At 39.3% G+C, this 23768-nt stretch overlaps 1 protein-coding gene across 7 annotated transcripts in view; it reads right to left on the bottom strand.

The window, feature by feature from the left end:
• The window catches only part of LOC126279138 (blastoderm-specific protein 25D), a 139363-nt gene that overhangs the window by 109429 nt on the left and 6166 nt on the right, over positions 1-23768 (bottom strand). For 4 of the 7 annotated variants that reach the window (XM_049979645.1, XM_049979648.1, XM_049979642.1 and 1 more), the window contains exons 2-7: positions 21754-21920; positions 17827-17947; positions 10815-10975; positions 7019-7278; positions 3151-3408; positions 1012-1152 (exon numbers count right to left, since the gene is read on the bottom strand). In XM_049979645.1, coding sequence (XP_049835602.1) covers positions 1012-1152; positions 3151-3408; positions 7019-7278; positions 10815-10975; positions 17827-17947; positions 21754-21920 — 1108 coding nt within the window. The remainder of the gene's footprint in view (positions 1-1011; positions 1153-3150; positions 3409-7018; positions 7279-10814; positions 10976-17826; positions 17948-21753; positions 21921-23768) is intronic. The other 3 variants (XM_049979646.1, XM_049979647.1, XM_049979649.1) reach the window with 1 other exon arrangement.

Genomic DNA, 23768 nt, shown 5'->3' with positions numbered 1-23768 from the left:
GTGTGTGTGTGCGTGTTTGTGTGATGGGAACTTCAACACACAGAATGATAGACACAAAATAATGTGCACATTTCCACATCCACTTGTAATGTAATGCTGTAAGAGGCAGTTTTCAGTCATATTGTTGCAGAGGATGCAACCTAATTGAGACATTATGAATCCAGAAGCAAGAAATAGTCCTAATAATAGACACACAAATGTGCTGTGGCAAAAAATCAGGTCTCAGCCTTAATTTGTAAGGTTATTTTTACTCTCTTCCGTGTTATGAAATACTACCAAGAGAAGAGTGAAACAATAATATGTTAACAGTATAATGCAATTTTGGAGGATGTGTTACTATCAACACCAAGTTATTGCAAAGAATCCTTTTCTCTTTTTCTAACGAATTTAATCCCACTCTGAGCAATGCTCACTACCACAACGCAGCTGCAACATTTGATACAATTTTGAGACATTAATTTCAGATTCTAGAGTACCTACCAAATAAACATACTCTAAGTGTTTAAGTTTATCAAGTGTTTGGGACTGGTGAAGGCACTTTGTGAGAATGTTAATTTAAATAAGGTCAGGATCAAAAGTTTGTGGGCATTCTTAATTGAAAGACATAGTCAACACTTATTTCTCTGCTGGAATAAAACAGATGATGTAACAATAAGAGAAACTTGCTGAAAAGAAGGGTGATTATGCAAAAACTGTCGTACTTTTTGCAACAGCTTCTACAAGTACTATCAAATGGAAATTCAGATGAGAGAAATAATAAATTATGACTCAAAATTTTTGGTCAGTGCTTATCTTCAGGAGGAAAAATTGTAGTACTGCCTATAGACACACTATCTACCTTTTGGAAGTAATAGTTCCTTCCTTGAGGAGGAGGGAGGGAGGGATCGGTCAATAATAATGTGATAACAACATTGAAGATCATCAGCCCAAGGGCCTTTCAATGTAGATGACTGTCACCTTTCCTTGGTCGTGGTATGCGTATACATGTAACTGGCTACAAATCTTACTCACTTGACCTGCATTTGACTGGACTGTTCAAGCCGAGCATGGCTATCATCAACCTCCTGGGCCAGCAAGGAGGCTCGTTCATTGGCATCTAATATATCAGCTCGAAGTTTGTCTCTTTCGCCACGGAGGTGTTCCAAAGACAATCTGTAAATATAGCAAACACTTTCTAAGTTTCTTATCGCAGTTAAGTGAAACTATAACCATATAAAAGTTAGTGTTTTGCATGTAAATGTAGTGACATGGGAGCAATATGAAATGACTGCAGTCATGAATAAAAAAAAATGTAATGGCTAACAAGGAGGCCAGCAAGATGAAAGTTGCTAAATGCCAACAGGAACAAAAAAATAGGCAAAATTCATTTTTAAAATCACAACAAAACCATAACCTCCAAGAAAATACGTAAGTGATTACAAAATTAACAATATCAAAATGAAAATTTACTTGAGAAAATTAAAATTACAAAGAGCCATAAGCAATTGCACCAGGAGGTGAAATTCCCACACTGCCAATAGAGACATTTAAAAGTGAGAAAACTATTCCTGGCTTTTGGAACTATTGGTTCCTTAGTTACTTCCTCAGGGAGGAAAGAGAGATACATTGAGGAAGTTCAAACAACTTACAGAAATACAGCTAATTAATGTCTAGATCAGGGCCAGTGGCAATCACAGTGGTGCTCATCTCCTGTTCACAGGCTGGCAACACATCACTTCGCATAGCAAATGAGATGATTCTTTGACATAACAAATGAGAGGCGAGAAGACAGGCAATGCCTTTCTAGCACTCAAGTTGAATCCATTGTCTTGTTTGTTTTTTTGATGTATTAGTAAGTTTCAAGAGAAATATTTTGTGATTATGGCAGTGAGTGCTATAAAGTGGACTGATTTAAGTGAACAGAAAAAGGAAAAGCTGGACGTTACTTACTATAAATAAGACATGTTAAACTGCAGACAGGCACTATTGAAAGACATTTACACGGAGGTTTCAGTAACAGCCTTCAACAATAAAAGAGAAACACACACCATTCATACACACAACCAAGCACACTTCATACACATAAGATCGAAGGCTGTGAATGGAAGCTTTGTGTAAGTGCCTTTTAATTATGCTTGTCTGCAACTTAACATGTCTTATTTACAGCAAGTAGCAATTTATCTTTTTCTGGGCTGTTTACATTCCTATCTCATGTTTCCATTGTTTAACTGATTTAAGTGATTTATCTCTGCATGACAATGTCATCCATTGGGGCATATCTCATGGATTAATTGCACAGATACAAAAATGTATCAAATGTGGTGGTGAAATGACTATGCAACCAATCGGCAAGAGCACACTCAGTAAGTGGATCAATGTTTTTAAATTAAATCATGGGAGAAGGTATGTGGATCAATATTTATTATTAACAGTCACACATTTAATATATTAATAACCACTGATCCAACTACTTTCTCCCATGATCTAATTAATCTAATCTCCTACAATTTAATTTAAAAAAAAAACATTGAGCCACTTACTTAGTGCACTCATGCAGATCAATTGTGTAGCAACACAGAGCAGAGAAATATTTCACTGCTTTTTCAACTATACCATTGATTGCGACAGTAGCACAGTTTAAACATCTGTGAGTCAAACAAGGAACAATCAAATTTATAATCCTAATTTACAGCAATGTTTCACTCTTTCTTCTGAATGTATTACTTCAAAACATGTCGCCTGTCTGCTGCTCTCTCATTGGCTGCGCAACGCTAATTGCCAACAAACCTCCTTTTGTTCCCATCATAGCTCATGGCAAACTCTGACAACATTCCTGTATGAAACACATAAGTATGCCACAGAGTCTTTTACCAATGCAGCCACATCCTCAAGGATGTTACCCAGCTGCATTACCTTAAGTTTCCTGAACATTCAATATGCTGGGAAGTTCAAGTTTCACAGGTTGATGAAGATTAGAAAGGAAGGATACGAGGGACCCCACTTTCACGAGGATGAGGAGAAATACAAGTAGTTTTTTCAGTTTAAACGCATCCATCGAAAGTACTGGAATTTTACTCCTGAAAAATTAATCAAAAATTCTCATATACTCAGATAATGGGAAATAAAAAGCAATATCAAATGTGCTTTAATAATTAGATACTAGTGTCTGACCTGAGACATCGAACTTCTGCCTGGTAGAGAGCGAGGGCTGCATGAAGTAAAAGCTCCAGAGCACTATATCCATGTGCCGCAGCATCAGCCTGGGCTGCTGGGAGCTCTGACTCCAATGTAGTGGCCAGATCTGAAAGACGCACTTGACCACCTGTGCCCACTTCTGGAAGCCCCAAATCTCTAGCAAGACGAGCTGCTGTTGCAGGAGACATGCCTGCTGTCTCCCACAACTCTAGTACTGCTTCCACGGGAACCAGCCTGTCATATGAACAAACAAGAAAAAATTAAATAACAATAAATTTTGAGGTGACGAATGCTCCACAGTAACTAATTTGGAAACCAGCAGCACGAAACATCAGTGAAAGAAATGTCTAGATATGAGTGAAATATGATGGTACCACAGACCAGAGCGTAAGAACTTCCTACAAATATGCTGCTAATATATCTGTTGAGCAATCATGATAGGTTAAAACTAAGTACTGAACTATGGACCAAATATGAATTTAAAGAGCACTACTCTTCCAATGTACTAAAACTGTTTTGCCCCCTAAGCTGAATCAAGGGCAACAATTCAGGACATCTGGCATGATTCATTTTATTTACATCAAAACCAATAACTATCAGTGAATATTCCAAAGAAAAATATGTAATTGATTACAAACATAAACAGACTCGCCTCAAACTGATGCATGGAGCATACAAACACATAACAGGAAACAACATTCACACTAACTTTAGAGCTCTTGCTCTTTTTCTGGAAGAGTGCATTTAGGTGCCTGTGTGGTTGTGCTTATTTTACATATTGCTTCATCCAGGAATTTCCATTATTGTTATTCAGATATTTAATGAGATATTCACATATACTGGACAATCACAGAGTTCAGCTTGTCATGAATTTTATGGTAATTAAAACATTATCATTATAAAACTAACATTTGTTAGGAAATATCTGCACTACTATAATCACAAATTTTCTTATTTTTCTTTCTACCAAAGGGGAGCAGAGACTTTCAGCTCAAATTTCTGGAAAAATGGTGTAGATGGAAACAAAACCACTGCTTTCATAGGCAAGGATTTGATTTGACATAGTTTGGTATGAAATTTAAATCAGCTGAAGATCCTCAACCAAGCAAAAGACAGTGTGTAAAAATGCCATATAATACAATTTTGTTGCTCATCACTGCTGATGAAGAGGTTGCTGGTACTGCTTCAGCACCGTCCATTTCATTACTATTGTTCACAGAAGTAGAAACACTTCATTTATTTTCTATGAGGTACTTGAAGCAATAGTAACAGTACTTGTGAATTTTACCTACAAATATGTTCGAATCTGAAAGTTTACATTATAACCATCATTTTTGAATTACAGGAAACTCAAGAATGAAATGGCAGCACAGAAAGTGAAGAACCTTATCTGGTATGATTAACTTTCTGTGTCAGCTGAAAGTGGGTGAAAATACATTAAGTTATTGCAATAATGCTGTGCAAAGCAATTTCAGCAAAACAACACACATACTTTGGGGGGGGGGGGGGGGGGTGTCTACTGTGAGCACAAATTTCAGAACATTATGAAAATGATAATAGGAAAGGTATATCACAGAAAAGCACTCACATCAAACTGAAATGTGAATAGACTTTATTAAATTATTAAATGTCACTATCAATTGCAGTGCATGCTGATCTGTGGCTTCAAATGCTCAGGAGGAATAATCACTCTACATCATTCGAGAATAAATATTCTCTCTCTCTCTCTCTCTCTCTCTCTGTGTGTGTGTGGGGGGGGGGGGGGGGGACGCAGTAGTACTACACTGTATTGATAGAAAGTGTCAATGCATGCATACATTCATCCATTCATGCACGCACTCACACATCATGTTCTGTCAGTCCCCACTTGAAGAGGATGTGGAATGAATCAAGTTATACATTAACTGGCAGAAGCAACCAGGACCAGGTCCTTAACCCAGATAACAATCAACAGAAGAGTCAGTGGCAAAACGAAGTTATCAGGTGCCCACGAAGCAGGCATTGTTAAGAGGTGTAAACTGGACAGAGCCAGTTCAACAGGCAGTTTTACCTTGCAAAATACAATCAACACATTTCTGCAATGTTCCACGAGTCACAAACATAACTAATGTCACTAAAACAGGGAAAGCTGTCCTCAAACCAAAAGGTTGCTTTGAAACTTGCAGTTCTTTGTTTGGTGTGGTCCTTCCTTTACTGACCTTTTGAATGACTTACTCTGGCTGTTATAGGGATCCACCATTTAACAAGTGCTGTGAATCATGTCGCAACTTAACATTTTTCATATGTATGGAGCTTGCCAGAGCTGGAAAAAAAAAAAAAAAAAATATGATGTTACTTCAGTGATTACAACATCGAGTCAAATTTAAAGAGAGCTTGACATTACGAGTCCACATAGCAGTATAATATTGTAATTCTTGTGGTCTCAATGAATGCACCACGAATACATTTGGAAAGGGTGTCAAAGCCATTGTATCCTTTCCTGCGGCAAGATGGTCTGCAACTGTTGTAATTGGTCCTTGATATCCTGGATACTGGCACTGGGATGGAGAGCTGATGCCCAATCTGGTTCCACACATGTTCTATCGGGGGAGATCTGGTGATCTTACTGACCATGGGAGTACCTTAACACCATGCAGACAGTTCATAAGGACATGTGCCTTGTGTGGACAAGCACTGTCCTGTTGAAAAAGGGCACCACAACACTATCACATCCATCACTCCCAGCAGTGGCCTGAAGTCATATCCAATGGCTCCTCTCACCATCTCATTAGGAGAACATCACTGTGCCTCTCCAAAACATTGGAAGAATGGGGGGTCTCTACACATCTTCACAATACTTGTCAACAATGGTCATCCAGAGTAGTGCTGAACATGATGCAATACCATCCATCAGCAGTCCATGCTTACTGCTCATGGCACCACCACAAATATGGCCATTTCTGTTGCAGTGTTAATAGCAGTCAACAAATGGGGTGGTAATTCCCTAGTCTAGATGCTGTCAGTCTCCAACTAAAGGTGCAGGATGACACAGAACGTTCCAGGGAGTCTATCATTGTTCTCGGATGGCAGACGCTGAGGTGAAAGTGTTACCATGTGCCTGGTGCACAATGCAGTGATCCTCCTTTATGGTAGCCAGATGTGATCAACTGGAAACCAGATGACGAGTATGTCTGCCCTCATATTCCCATGCACTCCCATATCGAGCATTGTTTAATTAAATGCCTCACAACCATGGGTGCTCCATGGTTCGCCTAGCTATCCAAATGGAGACCCACAATGATGCCCCTTTAATATTCTGTCAGGTGCTCTTACTTCTGTCCCACACAAGTATGTGGCATCTCTGTGTCCTTCACGGCAATCACTTAAAATTTCACACCCTCTTATAAGCCCTACCAGCCTGGTAACAACACTAAATACAAACATTAATCATTCTGGGAGCAGTTCTACCCACCAGAGAAAAATAAAACTTGGTTATTTACATCTGCTGATAGTTTGTCTGTGTACAAAGTTACACTGACATCTCACCATGTCTTCTTGTTGCTTCTTTTCTTTTGTGTTAGGAAAAAAAAAATAATGGAGAGAGAGAGAGAGAGAGAGAGAGAGAGAGAGAGAGAGAGAGAGAGAGAGAGAGAGAGAGAGAGAGGAAAAAAAGCGACAGAATCATGAATAAGGAATCCAAATTCTTCCTTAATAATAATAATAATAATAATAATAAATTACAGGAAAATTAAGCAGCATGCTGCTGCCTAAATGCCCTGTCCCCTCCTCCTCCCAATTCCAGTTGTTTCCTCATCAACTTGTAGTTTCATAAATCTGTACAAACAATGCAGTTTCAGATTCTCACCCCGAGTTGTTTGTATCCAAAGCTAGGAAGTGTAGTTCCTTATTCACATCGCCTGTCTCATCAGGATCTCCAACAACTGCTCCTGAAGTTCTCGATCCAGAATGGCCACACGTTGCATCCTTCTCCACAAGCGACGGTGACACACTCACACCCACAGTTGTTGCCCAACTTCCAGCATTCCGAAACAGTTGTAGAAATTCTTGCAGACTTATGCGACCTTCGTTGTCCACAGAAAGCTTCTCAAATACCTGTTGGACAACCTGCACACAACACAGTAATTGTTTACACAACATTAGTGGATGAATGAACTAAACACTACCAATAACATTTATAATAGCACTAAATTCAGGTAAGGGATACAGCACACACTTATTGAATACTGGCAGGACAAAAAACCATAAAACCAGATACATGAAATATATTCACAGTTGTGAATTATCTGTGTAATGGAATGACAAAAACAAAACTTTGTTTCAGACTGGGACTCAAACCTGGATTTCCCGCTTATTGCGACCAGTCACCTTACCAGTCACCGAGCATGACTCACAGCCAGTCACAAATTTCTATATGTCATCAACCATGAGTCTACAACCCATTCTCATAGATCCATTATGTATTTTCCCATACAGGGATGACATTTTACTTGAAAGCCACTTGCCCAGTGTCAGTGGATAAATACGATACTGCAGAGCCTGTGCTGTTTTGAATTTCGATGCAATGTTCCTTCAGACATGCATATATGTCCAAAGGAATAGACACTGCAGTGACTAAAGCCACCACGAAATACATGAAATGCATGTTCGAAGGAATAAGCATCCTTATGCAGAATAACAAAGGCATTTGAATACTGTATTTATCTGCCGACACCAGGTAAGCAACTTTCAAGTAAAATGTCTCCACCGTGTGCAAATAAACATAATGGACATACAAGTACAGGTTGTAGGCACATGCTTGACAACATACGGAAGTTTGAGTCTGGTTGAGATAGCCAAATGGTAAGGCAACTAATAACATTGTAAGTAAGATTTTATGTGTAATGATGTATAAACCCCTGTGTATGTAATTCAATGTGTAATCCTCATGTTTATCTATGATGATTTAAGAATAAGTCACATAAGATTTTACAGCAGACTTCATAATTGTGCAACGAGGGCACACCCTTTGCTTCTTAGTACAGACGTTTGACTGCAATGGCGCTCCACACATGGCAAAACAATATCTGTGATCCGTTTATGCACAAAAATTGTTATTAGTGGCTGGCAAACAGTAGTCTGCAGCTGTGGTCTAATGCATTTGTGACTAATGATGGTTTAACGAACATGTGCAGTGACAGATTATGTTGTTTTACGATGTCTGAATACGTGTGCTCGCACTGGGCAACAATATCACGAATGTATTTAACAGTATTGACAATGACATACAAATGTGTCAGCTTACATCACGTTGACATGGCTTAAACCCATAATATGTAAGTAACATGGCTACATAATTAAAATGTTGTGTATAATTGGACAACATCGTGATACATAATATATCTGGTTCAAAAAATGGCTCTAAGCACTATAGGACTTAACATCTGAGGTCATCAGTCCCCCAAACTTGGAACTACTTAAACCTAACTAACTTAAGGCCATCACACATATCCATGCCCGAGGCAGGATTCGAACTTGTGACCGTAGCAGCACCACGGTTCTGGACTGAAGCGCCTACAACCGCTCGGCCACCTAATGAATCTGTAAAATAATTTTTTAAACATTCTGTATTTTTCAGCAGCACTTGATAATGGCCTAAGGCCAAAATTGCAATAGTGTGTAATAAAAGCTTATAACAGTCACTGACGTGAAGATGATGTCCTTAAAAGAAAAAAAAAAAAAAAGAAAAGGTAAGACAACTGTTTGCAATAAATGGGAAATCTGGTATGATTCCCAGTCCGGTAGAAATTTTCATCCTTGTCATTCCATTACACAGCTAGTGGTCGTCCATATTCACAACTGTGAATACATTTCATGTATTTCATGACGCCTATTATCTCAGAGTGCTTGTTCCTTCAGAATAGGAATAACACAGGCACAACAATATCACACAAACAAAAATTGTGAAGAAAAAATGAGAATAGTTTTGTTGGTTCAACAAGTATCTTCAGTTGCATTCACACATTTCAAGTTTACCTGGATCTGGGGACAGCAATAAGGTAAATTTATGCATAAATTCTTGCTTGCTACGAGTGGCATACAACTAGAACAAAAATATACATAAACTATTCTGTTAGGAAGTAGAAATTATTAGAAATTGTTTGAAATCAATACTCAATCAATAGCACAAGCCAACTGCTGAAAGATCAACTACAAGGCAAAATTATCCATTTCAAACGAATTATGGCAGATTAACATTAATACAGCATACCATATCGTTTCAACCCCTCCTTCATTTGTATCCCGCCCTGTGGAAAACAGCGTAGGATGTAGCATTCCATCCACAATTATTTCATCTGTTGGCATACACAATAGTCAGTTTAGGTAATTTGCTTAACAGCCACTAAATTTCAATAGTTGTAAATTTATAGCTGGCTTCACTTGAAGACTACAAGACATGGTTTGGAGTTAGATCCCCAGATGATCCAACGATTTTCTCTGTTACTTATTGCTTCTTTCACCTATGATTTTTAGAAAGTCAATTAATGTGAAAACTGATACATTTGAGCTGCTTGTTCTCACATGTGCATCTCTACATAACTTCTTTTGAAGTGTAGCTTGATCACATCTACAGGGTCTAGCAAAAAGACCTCCCATATTTCAAGAGTGTTCCAAGCAAACAAAGAAAGATATATACAATATACTTTTATTGGTGAACAACGAATACTATACCATTTTACATTAGTTGGTTTTAAAGAACACATCCAGCAAATGGCATCCTCCATTACTGACACATTGACAAAACCTTTCCCTGAAGTTTTCCATAGTTCTTGTGTCATTTCATGTGGCTCAGTGGCTTCAGTTGAAGGCTACAAGACTAAGGTTTGATTGCCAATTGATCCTACAATTTTCTCTGCCTGTCTCACTTTGGAATCTTAGCCTTGCTCATAATATTACTTGTAAAATGTGCCAAAATCTTAAAGCCAAGTTCCTGTCTTCAATAATAATTACATGCCGTATATCAACCTGACGATCGATTTGAACATCACAGTATTTTACAAAGACTGTTTCTTCAGGGTGAACTTGCACATTCTGTCAGTTATTTGGAGACTTACACTTTAACAAGGAATATGAATCATGGTGTAACTTTTCTTTTTGTTCCCACAGACTAAAATTACTGTAAAAGGTGAAAGTCAACATATCTGCCATATTGGAATTCAAAAATTTGGATTTGTAGTCTGACAGTCATCCATGCAGCTACCAAGTAACAAACTTTATTATTGTCAACAAATATTACAATTTTCTTTAATTTTTCTCATGAGAAACTCTTATTCTGTTAGCAGCTACTATCTATAGTTTATTAATACACACTTTTCTCCGTACTTCTACTCCATTCGATGCTTCTGTTGTGCTTCCAGTGAGCTGTCCATAACAACCTCTTTTCTCTCAAACAATGGATGCTCATACCTTTATTTTCATTCATTAAGTGCATTTTTAACACCTGAAATTATCAAATTATTGCAATGTCTTTCTGTGGACCCACGTATATTCTAGCTGCTGTTAAGGTAGTATGAATATATTTCTCCTATCCGCACTTCCATTTGGACTGGTTTTCAAAATACCTATTCTTTATTAACATAAATGAAATATCAATGCAAACTAACCTCATCGGCAACAGAATCCAGTCCAATCCGTTGACAAACAAGTGCCAGCTCTTGCCTGTTGAGGTAACCATTACGACCTACACCGAGAGAATCACATGTTGTCCTTAAGACCTCTTCTTCAGAACTATCCAAGCTTGGTGGAGCACTATCATCACTTACACCTGAAAAGTTATTGCTTCAGTAAAAAAAAAAGACACAAATTATAACAATCTTAATATCTTTAGTGATGAAAAACTGACCCAACAATTTTGCACAATTTCTGAACAAGACAACAATGGTACAAAAATGTCTGCAATCTCACCCAGGTGGTACTGCTAAAAGAGAATGAGCGAAATCCTACAGTAACAGGAATAGTAAATTATTTTGACACACAATGAAGCAAGGTCAATTTTATAATGAAATAGAAAATGCATTCAACTGGAGGATCAATGTTTAGCAATAATTAGTATATTGTAAACTATAAGATGTATGTATTGGTGATGTCAATTCACACACAAATAGAAAGTCAGAAAAGTGGATTATTTGGAAGGCATCATGGTTTTGCCATTCACAATAGCATTCCTGCTAGCAACGTCACACTGCTGGAAACCTGGTTTCCCTGCTTATTGTAGTAGTATGTGAATTTTGAGACAAATGGACTGGAAATTTGGTTATTATTACCTATACTTTTCATTAAAAACCATTAACATAACCACGAAGTTACCATATAATGGATACATGACTCATGATGTAGGACATGATTGGTTGTAATACAAGTCCACTTAGAGTAGGGTACACAGTGAGTACTGCAGTTAAATATGACCATACAAACTGTAAAAAATTATTCACATAATAGTCATCCTAGGATTCAATGAGAAAGTGAATCAGCCAGAAATGCATGGAACATTTTTGGAAACTCATTAATCGATGTCAATCACACTCCTCATAATAGTGTGCAAATTAGAGTTCTGTGGACTACTTTATGATATGATGCCACCTGTGATCCAATAGGGTGGTACATGAACCGAAGAGTTCTGCACACAAAAGACTTTGGGAACATTTAAATTTTATTTGTCGTCAAATACCAAATGTTATACTTTCATTTTAAATACACACATTAAAATAAGTTTGCATCACCCCGGTTCCCAGAACTTCTGAAGACAGACATTGACTGTGGATATTGTATTACAGACACAGTTCCTTTGACTTTCAGGGAGGTCACTAAACCCACCCAAAGATGTAAGCAACTACGCATGAGCAGCGCCTGTTAGACGGAGGGGGTCCGACTGCTGATCAGATCCAGTCATTCCATCAGGAAGAAGGTACTTGGTGCGTGTTGTCTGTAGTTCAACCATGCCTAGACAGTCAGTACTGTGGTTTGCTCACGTCTACATTGTTACTTTGTGCCAAGAAGGGCTCTCAACAGTGTGTAATGCCGCTTCCTTAGGATGCAAAATTGAAAATATAAAATAGTACTCAAAACCCAATAAAAGTCCCCAAATCCCAGATCCAAATTCACGTCCCACTGGAACAGCATCACTTGCATAGTATCAAGTATATAGAAAAGAAATCCAGTATAAAGTGACGTAATATTTTAAAAAGGGAAAGAAATAGAATCCATTAGTTTCAAATTAAAATAATAGTAGATTGCAAAGTAGTGTACTGATAGATCACGGAATAGAACAAGTGAACTTAAAGAACACTCCTTGTGAGTACTCTATGAGGACACTGCGTAATACAGAAGAAAAAAGTCATACATTGTTAACGTGCTGCTAGTGCTTGCTGGATCAGGTCGTATCGCAACGTGTGCTCTTGTACGTAGGCGTGACAAGATTGTTTTGTGCATTTCTGGAAATTTGCGATTTGCTAGGAATCATTAAACTTGAAATAGGTAGATCATGAGTATATCATTATGTAAAGCCAAGAGAGCAAAAGACCCGCACTTGTCTTAACTGATTATTACACAGGGAAGACAGAACTTTGCCCCAAAGTAATAGACTGTTAGTAATTTACTGACATAGGAAGTGAACACTGGTATTTAATTGTGAGGAAGTACTGAAGTTTGTTAAAGTAGCAAATGAAATCTGGATCTTGTTACAAACTCTTTGACTGAAACTTACATATCTAATTCCACCCAGCTTAGGGAAACTTCGTTAATACTTCCTTAATACAATAAAAGGGTGTGAATAGTACATAATAAAGCAGTATAAAGTGGATTTACTGTGTGACATTTCTTTCAGTTTTGCAGTTGGCATAAAGTCCCGTAGATGGTAACATATTCCTCGGATATGTCAATTCGCTCACTATATATTAAAATTAGATCAGTCGTCACTGTTACATTTTTATTGGTATTATTGGCAATGCCGTGGTTCATGGTGTGGGTTCCTGTAGTCATGTCCTAGTTCATGAACCAACAGACAACGTATGAGTGGCCAAGTAAGTGGTCCCGACAGTCGGGATACCAGTTACTTTGGAATAATGCTGGGCATCTCGGGCATATTCTGAGTCGTGGTCACCTTTGTGCTCATACGGTAAAGACTACCAAATCCACCGGTTAGTCCCTCAACCGTTAGGGGTAAAACTCAATGGGACTCGGGGCAAGTAAGGCTAGCAACCTGCTTCCCCGATACTTTAAATATGATGCTGGCAACAATCAGAGCAAAATGCCTCGGACCTTTGGAGGTGACGGAGTCCCACCTCTAACTGACAAACCAGGGACTCCTAAGACACGACTTGGCAAACAAATGGTAATGAGATGGGGAGCTATTAACATCAATGGGGGCTACACTGGGAAGAAGGTAGAGCTGGCAGAGGCTGCAAGTAAGATAGGGCTGGACGTTTTAGCTGTTAGTGACCTTCGGGTAAGGGGTGAGAAAGAAGAGGAAGTGGGAGAATACAAGGTCTACCTGTCAGGAGTCAAAGCAGGAATAGCACAATGGGGTGTAGGGCTTTACATCAGGAAAGAAATGGAACCCAGCGTAGTTGCAATAAGGTATGTAAACGAACGACTGGTGTGGATAGATTTGACAGTGTCTAGCAAGACAATTAGGATTGTGTCAGTATATTCACATTGTGAAGGGACAGATCAAGATAAGATGGATAGTTTTTTATGAGGCACTCGGTGATGTAGTTGTTAGAGTAAAGGACAAGGACAGTGTTCTGCTCATGGGTGATTTTAATGCCAGGATTGGAAATCGAACAGAAGGGTATGAAAAGGTTATGGGCAAATTTAGAGAGGATATGGAGGCCAACAGGAACGGGAAACAACTCTTGGATTTCTGTGCCAGTATGGGCTTAGTAATCACAAACTCCTTTTTTAAACATAAGAACATTCACCGGTATACTTGGGAAGGCAGGGGAACCAGATCTGTCACTGACTATATAATAACAGATCAGGAATTCAGGAAGGCTCTGAGGGACACACGTGTATTCAGGGGATTCTTTGATGACACTGATCATTATTTAATCTGCAGTGAAATTAGGATTGTGAGGCCGAAAGTGCAGGAGGTCAGGTCCATACGTAGAAGGATAAGACTGGAGAAACTTCAGGATAAGGAAATTAGGCACAAGTACATAACATCAATCTCAGAAAGGTACCAGTTAGTTGAACGTAGTCAGTTACAGTCATTGGAAAAGGAATGGACAAGGTACAGGGACACAGTACTAGAATTGGCTAAAGAATGTCTGGGAGACAGAGAAAGTTATGTTGAAGAAAGAAACAAAGCCAAACAGATAATTGCAGCATCCAAGAAGAAATCTTGGGCAGACTTTGGAAACAGGTTGGAGAGCTTGGGTCAAGCTGCTGGAAATCCATTCTGGAGTGTAATTAGCAGTCTTCGAAAGGGAGGTAAGAAGGAAATGACAAGTATTTTGGACAGGTCAGGAAAACTGCTGGTGAATCCTGTGGATGCCTTGGGCAGATGGAGGGAACATTTTGAAGAGTTGCTCAATGTAGGTGAAAATACAATCAGCAATGTTTCAGATTTCGAGGTAGAATGGGATAGCAATGATGATGGAAACAGGATCACATTTGGGGAAGTGGAGAAAATGGTCAATAGATTGCAGTGCAATAAAGCAGATGTGGTGGATGAAATTAAGTCGGAACTCATCAAATACAGTGGAATGTCAGGTCTTAAATGGCTACACAGGATAATTGAATTGGCCTGGGGGTCGGGACAAGTTCCATCAGACTGGACAAAAGCAGTAATCACACCAATCTTTAAACATGGAAACAGAAAAGATTGTAACAACTACAGAGGTATCTCTTTAATCAGAGTTGTGGGTAAAATCTTTTCAGGTATTGTTGAAAGGAAAGTGCGAGTATTAGTTGAGGACCAATTGGATGAACATTAGTGTGGGTTTAGGCCTCTTAGAGGTTGTCAGGACCAGATCTTTAGTTTACGGCAAATAATGGAGAAGTGTTATGAGTGAAACAGGGAACCGTATCTATGCTTTATAGATCTAGAAAAGGCATATGACCGGGTCCCTAGGAGGAAGTTATTGTCTGTTCTACGAGATTATGGAATAGGAGGCAAACTTTTGCAAGCAATTAAAGGTCTCTACATGGATAGTCAGGCAGCAGTTAGAGTTCATGGTTCAGAGTAGTTTCAGGGGTAAGACAAGGCTGCAACCTGTCTCTACTGTTGTTCATATTATTTATGGATCATATGTTGAAAACAATAGACTGGCTGGGTGAGATTAAGATATGTGAACACAAAATAAGGAGTCTTGCATATGCGGATGACTTAGTTGTGATGGCAGATTCGATTGAAAGTTTGCAAAGTAATATTTCAGAGCTAGATCAGAAATGTAAGGACTATGGTATGAAGATTAGCATCTCCAAAATGAAAGTAATGTCAGTGGGAAAGAAATATAAACGGATTGAGTGCCAAATAGGAGGAACAAAGTTAGAACAGGTGGAAAGTTTCAAGTACTTAGGATGCATATTCTCACAGGATGGCAACATAGTGAAAGAACTGGAAGCGAGGTGTAGCAAAGCTAATGCAGTGAGCACTCAGCTACGATCTACTCTCTTCTGCAAGAAGGAAGTTAGTACCAAGACTAAGTTATCTGTGCACCGTTCAATCTTTCGACCAACTTTGTTGTATGGGAGCGAAAGCTGGGTGGATTCAGGTTACCTTATCAACAAGGTTGAGGTTACAGATATGAAAGTAGCTAGGATGATTGCAGGTAATAGTAGATGGGAACAATGGCAGTAGGGTATCCACAATGAGGAAATCAAAGAAAAACTGGGAATGAACTTTATAGATGTAGCAGTCAGGATAAACAGGCTTAGATGGTGGGGTCATGTTACACGCATGGGAGAAGCAAGGTTACCCATGAGACTCATGGGTTCAGCAGTAGAGGGTAGCAGAAGTCGGGGCAGACCAAGGAGAAGGTACCTGGATTTGGTTAAGAGTGATTTTGAAGTAATAGGTTTAACATCAGAAGAGGCACCAATGTTAGCACTGAATAGGGAATCATGGAGGAATTTTATAAGGGGGCTATGCTCCAGACTGAACGCTGAAAGGCATAATCAGTCTTAAATGATGATGATGATATTGGCAGTGGCTGCAGTTGTATAAATTTGTTCATAATAACTGTTAAACAGCAGTTGCTGTTTCATACTTTCAACTTAAACTGGGGGGAACATCCAAAAAGTGCACTCATGAGCCGCCATTGGAGCAGTCTATTAGCTAAATAATTTAAACTATATTACACTTCTCTAAAAACAGCTCCTGCCCTATCTACAAAGGGGAAACCATCAGTCATGTTTGGTGGAATTAAAAACTTTACAGTACTCCTGTCAGATTCAAATATATTCTCATTTTTTTTTTTTTTTTTTTTTTTAAAAGAACTGCTTATAGCTGTCTACATAAGAAAGGAACCATTCATCAGATGATATTCCAATTTCTGCAACAGTATGGCCAGGATATATTATCTCAGCCTTATTTAGTGATGCAATGTCTCAAACACAATTGTAGTAACCAAGTAACACACGTAACTGGTCAAAGTAACAAAACTATGGCTTTATTCATGAACCTCTAAACAATAACAGAAATCAGACTATCGCAGATCCCAATGTAACAAAACACAGAACACTGATGTGAATGGTACAACTGCAAGAACATAAAAGAGGGTCAGTTAGCACTGCTCCATACATATACTGTATATGTGTGTGTGACCGGCAGGTGACGTCCAGCTGGCGTCCAGTGGCCGGCCCACGCTCATAGTTTTTACCACAACTCATTGGTATATTGGAATTATAGCATCAGGTATTACTTTGTTGTTAATTCCATTTATTTCTTTGTGGTAACGTTTCCCTAGATTCAGATTTTTAAATGGCTTTTGCACCCTATAGCATGTCCACTTTCTTCTTTGTGTTTTCTAATTTCCCTTTCAGTTTGTGAAGGGATTTTTAAGTCCAACCCATAGAGAGGTGGAGGAAATGGAGCATCGAATTTATCCACAGACCTGTTAATAGAATCATACTAGCATAAGTGTGTAGTAATTTAGTGAATCACAAGTAACCTATCAGAACACGCACACAGAAGATTTATATTCAGCAGAAATGGGCTTGAAATGTCCACCTTCACAACTGCACAACACAAAAAGTAGAGATCAATACGTTTTCCAATTGGAGTGTTTGTCTGTCCTGCTACAAGTGTTCATTTGCACACATCTGATCTGCCTTGACATGACTTACGGTTACATCATTCCTGTTTCCTTTGCATAGGAAATACATTATTGGAATCACCGAGACCTAAGGGGTGAGGCAGTTGGGGGGGGATGGAGAGCAATATGATCTTCATTGTCCAAACCCTCCTACCTCTATTCATATATATATATATGTAAGAATAATATCATTCATTATACAACAAAAATTCTCCATATTAGAAATAGCAAACAGAATTTAGCCAAACTTGTCTTCAAAGTAACTCTTTCTGAACAAAATGCGCAATTTAAAACTGCATCCATCATCAAAGCCAACTTGTCTTTTAATGATATACATAAACAGAAAAAAAAGTTTTACCAGGAGTTTTGTTGTCTGGAAGAGAAATTGATCTTTTAAAGCTCTTGCCATCATCAATGCTGGTCTTTCGTTTTCTTGGAAACTGGCTCTCATCAGCGGCTGGCGTATCGGGTGAGGATCTCTGTAAACATTGTTTTAATGTGACAAACTGTTTATACAAAAATTTCAAAACAAGTATAAGAAAATTATTATAACATTTATGCTCCAACTAGGGATAGGAAGAAATCATTTTATTTTATGGTCAAATTTGATATTTTTTTTGCCACATCTGATGTTACCTTTTTTTTGCCAAATTTGATATTAACTTTTCTGCCAAATTCATACTGTTTTTTGGTAATTTTTTCTGGCAGTTTCGACATTGTTGCCAAATTTAGCTTTTTTCTCTTTTTTTGCATAATTTTTTTTCGCCAGTTTCACTGTTTCTGTCAATTTCGCATTTTTCTCTTTTTGGTTTTATTTCTGCTCAATTCGGAGTCTTTTATGAAATTAGAATATTTTTGCCAAATTTGGACCTTTTTTCCAAATCCAGAGTAATTTTCAGACAAATCAGGTTTTATTTTTTAATACAATGGAAAATCCAGGACAGAATGTAACAATTTTGTGAAAAGAATAGTTGCTACTCACCATTTAGCAGAGATGCTGGGTCACAGATAGGCACAACAACAAAAATTTGGGGTGTGGCTATGGGCAATCGCATGGCACCATCCTATACCAACCTACTCATGAGCCATCTACCAGAATCCTTCCCGAACACCCACAATCCCAAATCTCTCACCTGGTTCAGAGTCACTGATAACATCTTCACGATCTGGATCGAGGGCGACGACATCCTATCCACTTTTCTCCACAACCTTAACACCTTCTCACCCATTCACTTCAGGTGGTCCTATTCAACCCGATATTAACCTCCACCTCAAAGATGGCTACATCTGTACCTCCGCCCATATCAAACCTACCAACCACCAGCAATACCTTCACTTTGACAACTGCCACCCGTTCCATATCAAGAAGTCCCTTCCCTACAGGCTAGCCACCTGTGGCTATCTCATCTGTAGTGATGAACAGTCCCTCTCGCTAAGGCTTTCAAAGACCATAAGTACCCTCCCAACCTTGTACAAAAATAGGACTCCCATACCATATCTCTCCAGTTACTCACCACCTCCCATAGTCCCACCATCGGGTCACAGAGGACCAGTCCCCTCGTGACTCAATACCACCCAGGACTGGAGCAACTGAATCACATTCTCCACCAGGTTTTCAACTATCTCTTGCCATGTCCTGGAATGAGAACTGTCCTTCCTACCCCTCCCACAGTGGCATTCCACTGCCCACTGAACCTACACAATATGCATGTCCATCCCTACACAATCCCTGCTCCCAATCCCTTGCCTCCTGGCTCGTATCCCAGAAATATACCTAGATGCAAGACTTGTCCCATACATCGTCCCATCACCACCTACTCCAGCCCAGTCACAAGCATCACCTATTCCATCAAAGACAGGGCTACCTGTGCCAACAAGTCATTTGGTCTACAAGCTAAGCTCCAACTACTGTGCTGCATTCTATGCGAGCATAATAACTAACAAGTAGTCTGTCTGCATGAATGGCCACTGACAAACTCTGGAGAGGAAAGAGCTGGAGCATCCCATTGCTGAGCACGTCATCTGACAGAACATTCTTCATTTTGGTGACTGCTTCACATGCTGTGCCATCTGGATCCTTCCCAACGACACCAGTTTTTCTGAACTGCGCAAGTGAGAACTCTCCCTGCAACGTATCCTACATTCCCCTAACCCTTCTGGTCTCAACCTTCATTAGCCTTTGTTTCCTTATCCTCTAAAAGCTCCTTCCCAGTTCCCATTCCAGCAATACACAGTCCCCTATTCCACTGACGCACCTACAGTCTTTATACCTCCCTCCTTTTCCGCTAACACTCTCCCACCCCCTCCCCAGATGTCTCATTCGGGTTCGGCTGCCAAGTGCCAGTCTTGTTTCAGTCGGCACCACACTGGGTGACTTTCGGCTGATGAGGAGGATGAAATCATGATGATGACAAAACAACACCCAGTCCACGAGCAGAGAAAATCTCCAATCCACTGGGAATCGAATCCGCGCCCAGTGCATGGGAGGCAAGCATGTTGCCACCCAGCTAAGTCGGCGGACGCCCTCGGTCTAACCACCTGACTGCGCCTGGCTGCCCTAACCTCTCACAACCTCATCCCTGTGTGCTCCCACAAGCAGCACTTTACTGTCGCCAAACCTACACTGTTATCCCTACCTCTCCCCACCCCAGCCTCATCCTCACTCCCACCACACTGTTGCATCTCTCATCACGCACTGCTGCTCGCAGTGTGGCCTCCGCAGCCAGAGATTGCTGTCGCGTGTGTGAGTTGTGTTTGCGTGTGCGTGTAAGCGTTCTATCTCTGACGAAGTCCTTGTTGGCTGAAAGCTCATTTTCTGACAGTCTTTTTGTTAAGAAGCTTCCTGGCAGATTAAAGCTGTGCGTCAGACTGAGACTTCAACTTGGGATCTTTGCCTTTCATGTAACTCACAACCCATCTTCACAGCTTTAATTCCGTCAGTACCTTGTCTCCTACCTCCCAAACTTCACAGCTCTCCTGAAGATCATGCAGAACTAGCACTCCTGGAAGAAAGGATATTGTGGAGACATGGCTTAGATTCAGCCTGGGGGATGTTTCCAGAGCAAAATTTTCACTCTGCAGCAGAGTGTGCAGTGACATGAAACTTCCTGGCAGATCAGAACTGTGTGTCAGGCCGAGACTCGAACTCATTGCCATTCACGGACAAGTGCTCTGCCATCTGAGGTACCCAAGCCTGACTCACAACGTTTCCTCACAGCTTTAATTCCATCAGTACCTCACCTCCTACCTTCCAAACTTCACAAAAGCTCTTCTGTAGACCTTGCAGAACTAGCTTTCCTGGAAGAAAGTTTTAATCAGCCACGAAGTTTCATATCAGCACACACACACACACACACACACACACACACACACTGCTGCAGAGTGCAAAATTTCATTCTGGAGTCTTTTTGTTGTGCCTATCTGCGACTCAGCATCTCCACTATATGGTGAGTAGCAACTATTCTTTTCATAACATTGTTTATTTTTTGCTGAATTTGGGGTTCTTTCTGCTTTAATTTTTGCCAAATTTGCTGCTACTTTGGCAAATCACTGCTACTTTTTGCCAAATCTGCTGTTATTTTTGCCAGGTTGTGTTATTTTTGTCAGATTTCATGTTACCTTTTTTTGTAAATTCAGTGTTACCTTTTTAGCCAAATTCACAGGTTTTTTGCCAAATTTGGTGGCTTTTTTGGGTTAAATTTGTTGTTTTTCTGAATTTTTGTGTTTCTTTCCCCTTTACCAATGTCACTGTCCTCCAAATCTAATACTATTTTTTTTGACACTTTCAGTGTTAGTTTTGATATCACCTGTAGTTATGAGGGAAACGTTCATTCATTTTAAGATTACACACCAACCTTAAAAATCACCGATTTTGCAATATTTTGTAAAGCTGCCACTTTCACGTTATTTTTCATGTTGTTATGTTCCTGAAAGTTTCCTGTCACTACTTCTAGCCTGTCCTGTATTTCACCTTTTCAGAGTATAAGATAAACAAAATATGAGAAAAGGTAATGAGTCACCTGCAGCTAATTGATGGATGGTGCATAAACACACAGAACAACTTAGACAAATTCCAAAATCATCATTTTCTGAGCTATTGCTTGTGTTTATGTGCCATACATCATCCAGCTGCAAATGAGTGGTTCACTTTACTTGTTTCAGTTTCTTGTGTCTATCCTGGAATTTCCAACTTGAAGAAGAGTTAATTAGAAAATATGTATTGCGATGGGCTCATTCACAGCTGAAAAATTAACTTGTCAAAAAACTGAAATGTTATGTATCATACCATTACCATTATGATATCTTTGACATCCCCATCCATACTTATAAGAATTTCAGTGTCAGAATCAACAGCAGCATCCTTATTACGAGGATCCTTGTCTTTTATTTCTGGTTTAGAGCGACGTCCATATTTTTTCTGTCCAAAAACAAATTTTGGGGACACTTCTCGATCTGCAATATAATAAACAAAAAACTGAAAAATACTAATACTGAAATACGAGCAGACACTATTAACAGAGGAATGAATATGAATGGAACTGGCAATGTCACAGAAACTGCTAAGTAAAAAGATGAGAAACAAAGCACCTGCAATATCTGTAATTAACATACAACCAACACGAACAGCAACTGACAGTTTGCTGAAAGGAAAAATTAATCATCGTTGGCATATCAACTAACTTCAAAGGTGATTAACATTTAAGGCCTCAACAAATAGAACAGAGTTTGCAGCCTCTGAATATGACAGCTGTGCTGCAGCTCTGAACTGTGAATTATTACATCGTACTGGTCACATGAAGAGCAAATTTGATACTATAGCCTGTCCCCACTCAGAATGGTTAGTTGTCTCCAAGTGCAGTTGCACTGCTACAGCCAGCGCATGCAAGCACATTTCTACATACAAGAATTTGCAGTGAATCTGAAGAATCTGCAGCAAATTTTTGTGTCACTGGCTACTTTGCATTTGTTATACTTTGGGCCAGGTGTTGCTGTACATGAAATGTAACTAACATATCAAAATAATTTTCAACTGTGGAATGAGTACTCATAAGCAGATAAAAGTCACATCTGAAAAGTTAGGAGAGTGGTCTCAAAAACAAAGGAATCAAATAGTTAAAAACAAAATACCTTTACTGGCCTTTAAAGTAATCACCATTAGCTACAAAACCCTTCTGACATTGGTTGTAAAGCTATTGGAAACTGTCAGCAAACTCCTCTTGTGAAATTACTCGAAGCACCATGGTCAAACATTGTTGGATATCCGCATCATTACAGGAGATGAGACCTGGTGCTAGCAGTCAATCCAGAGACCACGCAACAGGCAATGTTGTTGCGTTCATTATGTTCTCCACCTCCCACAAAATGTTTGCTGAGAAAAAATCTCAATCCATCACAAACTTCTACTTGAGGGAGGTGGGGAAGACCATGAGAGTCATGCCACTGACTTGATTGGGCTATGGGTTGTATTGGTAGCACCAGGTCTCATCTCCTGTAATGATGCGAATATCCAACAATAAGTGACCACGGTGCTTTGAGTGATTCCACAAGAAGCATTTGCTGACAGTTTTAACAGCTTTACAACCGATGTCAGAAGTAAAGTTTAACTAATGGAGATTACACTGAAGATCAGTACAGCTGTTCTGTTTGTAACTCCTGTTTCCTTTATTTTCTGAGACCATTCATTGAATTTCACAGATACACCTTATATTATGTCGCCAAACCAAACTGTCTACCTGCTATGAGAATTCCACCACATAGTTTTAACCACTTGCACAGCTAATGTAGAAATGGAAGCCAGTGCCACTAGCCACTCTTTCCTCTGTGGTCTCACCTGCAACCAAACACTGCAGCCATTAACCACAGCTTGAGCTGTGCTGCCTATCAGCACTCTGCTTAACAGTACAGATAAATAATGATGTTGATTTTGTTTTTTTGCACTGAAATTACTGAAATTAATTCAGGTGGGATGGAAACACCATGGTTAGCTAGAAATTAAAATTGGTCTCTGGACTGGTGGTAGAAAATACAAGGAAGAGAGAATTTCATCTGTCTGCAACAACATTCCGTAATGATTACATGTTGTGTCCACCCTCAGTCTTTCTGTAGTAAACATTTCAAACAACTTAACAAGTAACAACAGCCTCAGAGTACATAGTTTATTATTAAAAAAGACTTCATTCTTTCCTGTGTTTTTTATCATTCATCAAATGATCACAAATCTGAAAGAAAAGAAACATTTATATGTTTAAAAGCAGATATAAAAAAGGCTTCCATTACTTACAAGTTCATTTCGATAAAAAA

This window comes from Schistocerca gregaria, chromosome 6, assembly GCF_023897955.1.
Source record: "Schistocerca gregaria isolate iqSchGreg1 chromosome 6, iqSchGreg1.2, whole genome shotgun sequence".
In the NCBI taxonomy this organism is placed as follows: Eukaryota; Metazoa; Arthropoda; class Insecta; order Orthoptera; family Acrididae; genus Schistocerca; species Schistocerca gregaria.
The sequence above is the reverse complement of the archived record's forward strand: the minus strand, read 5'-3'. Positions and strand labels throughout refer to the sequence as shown.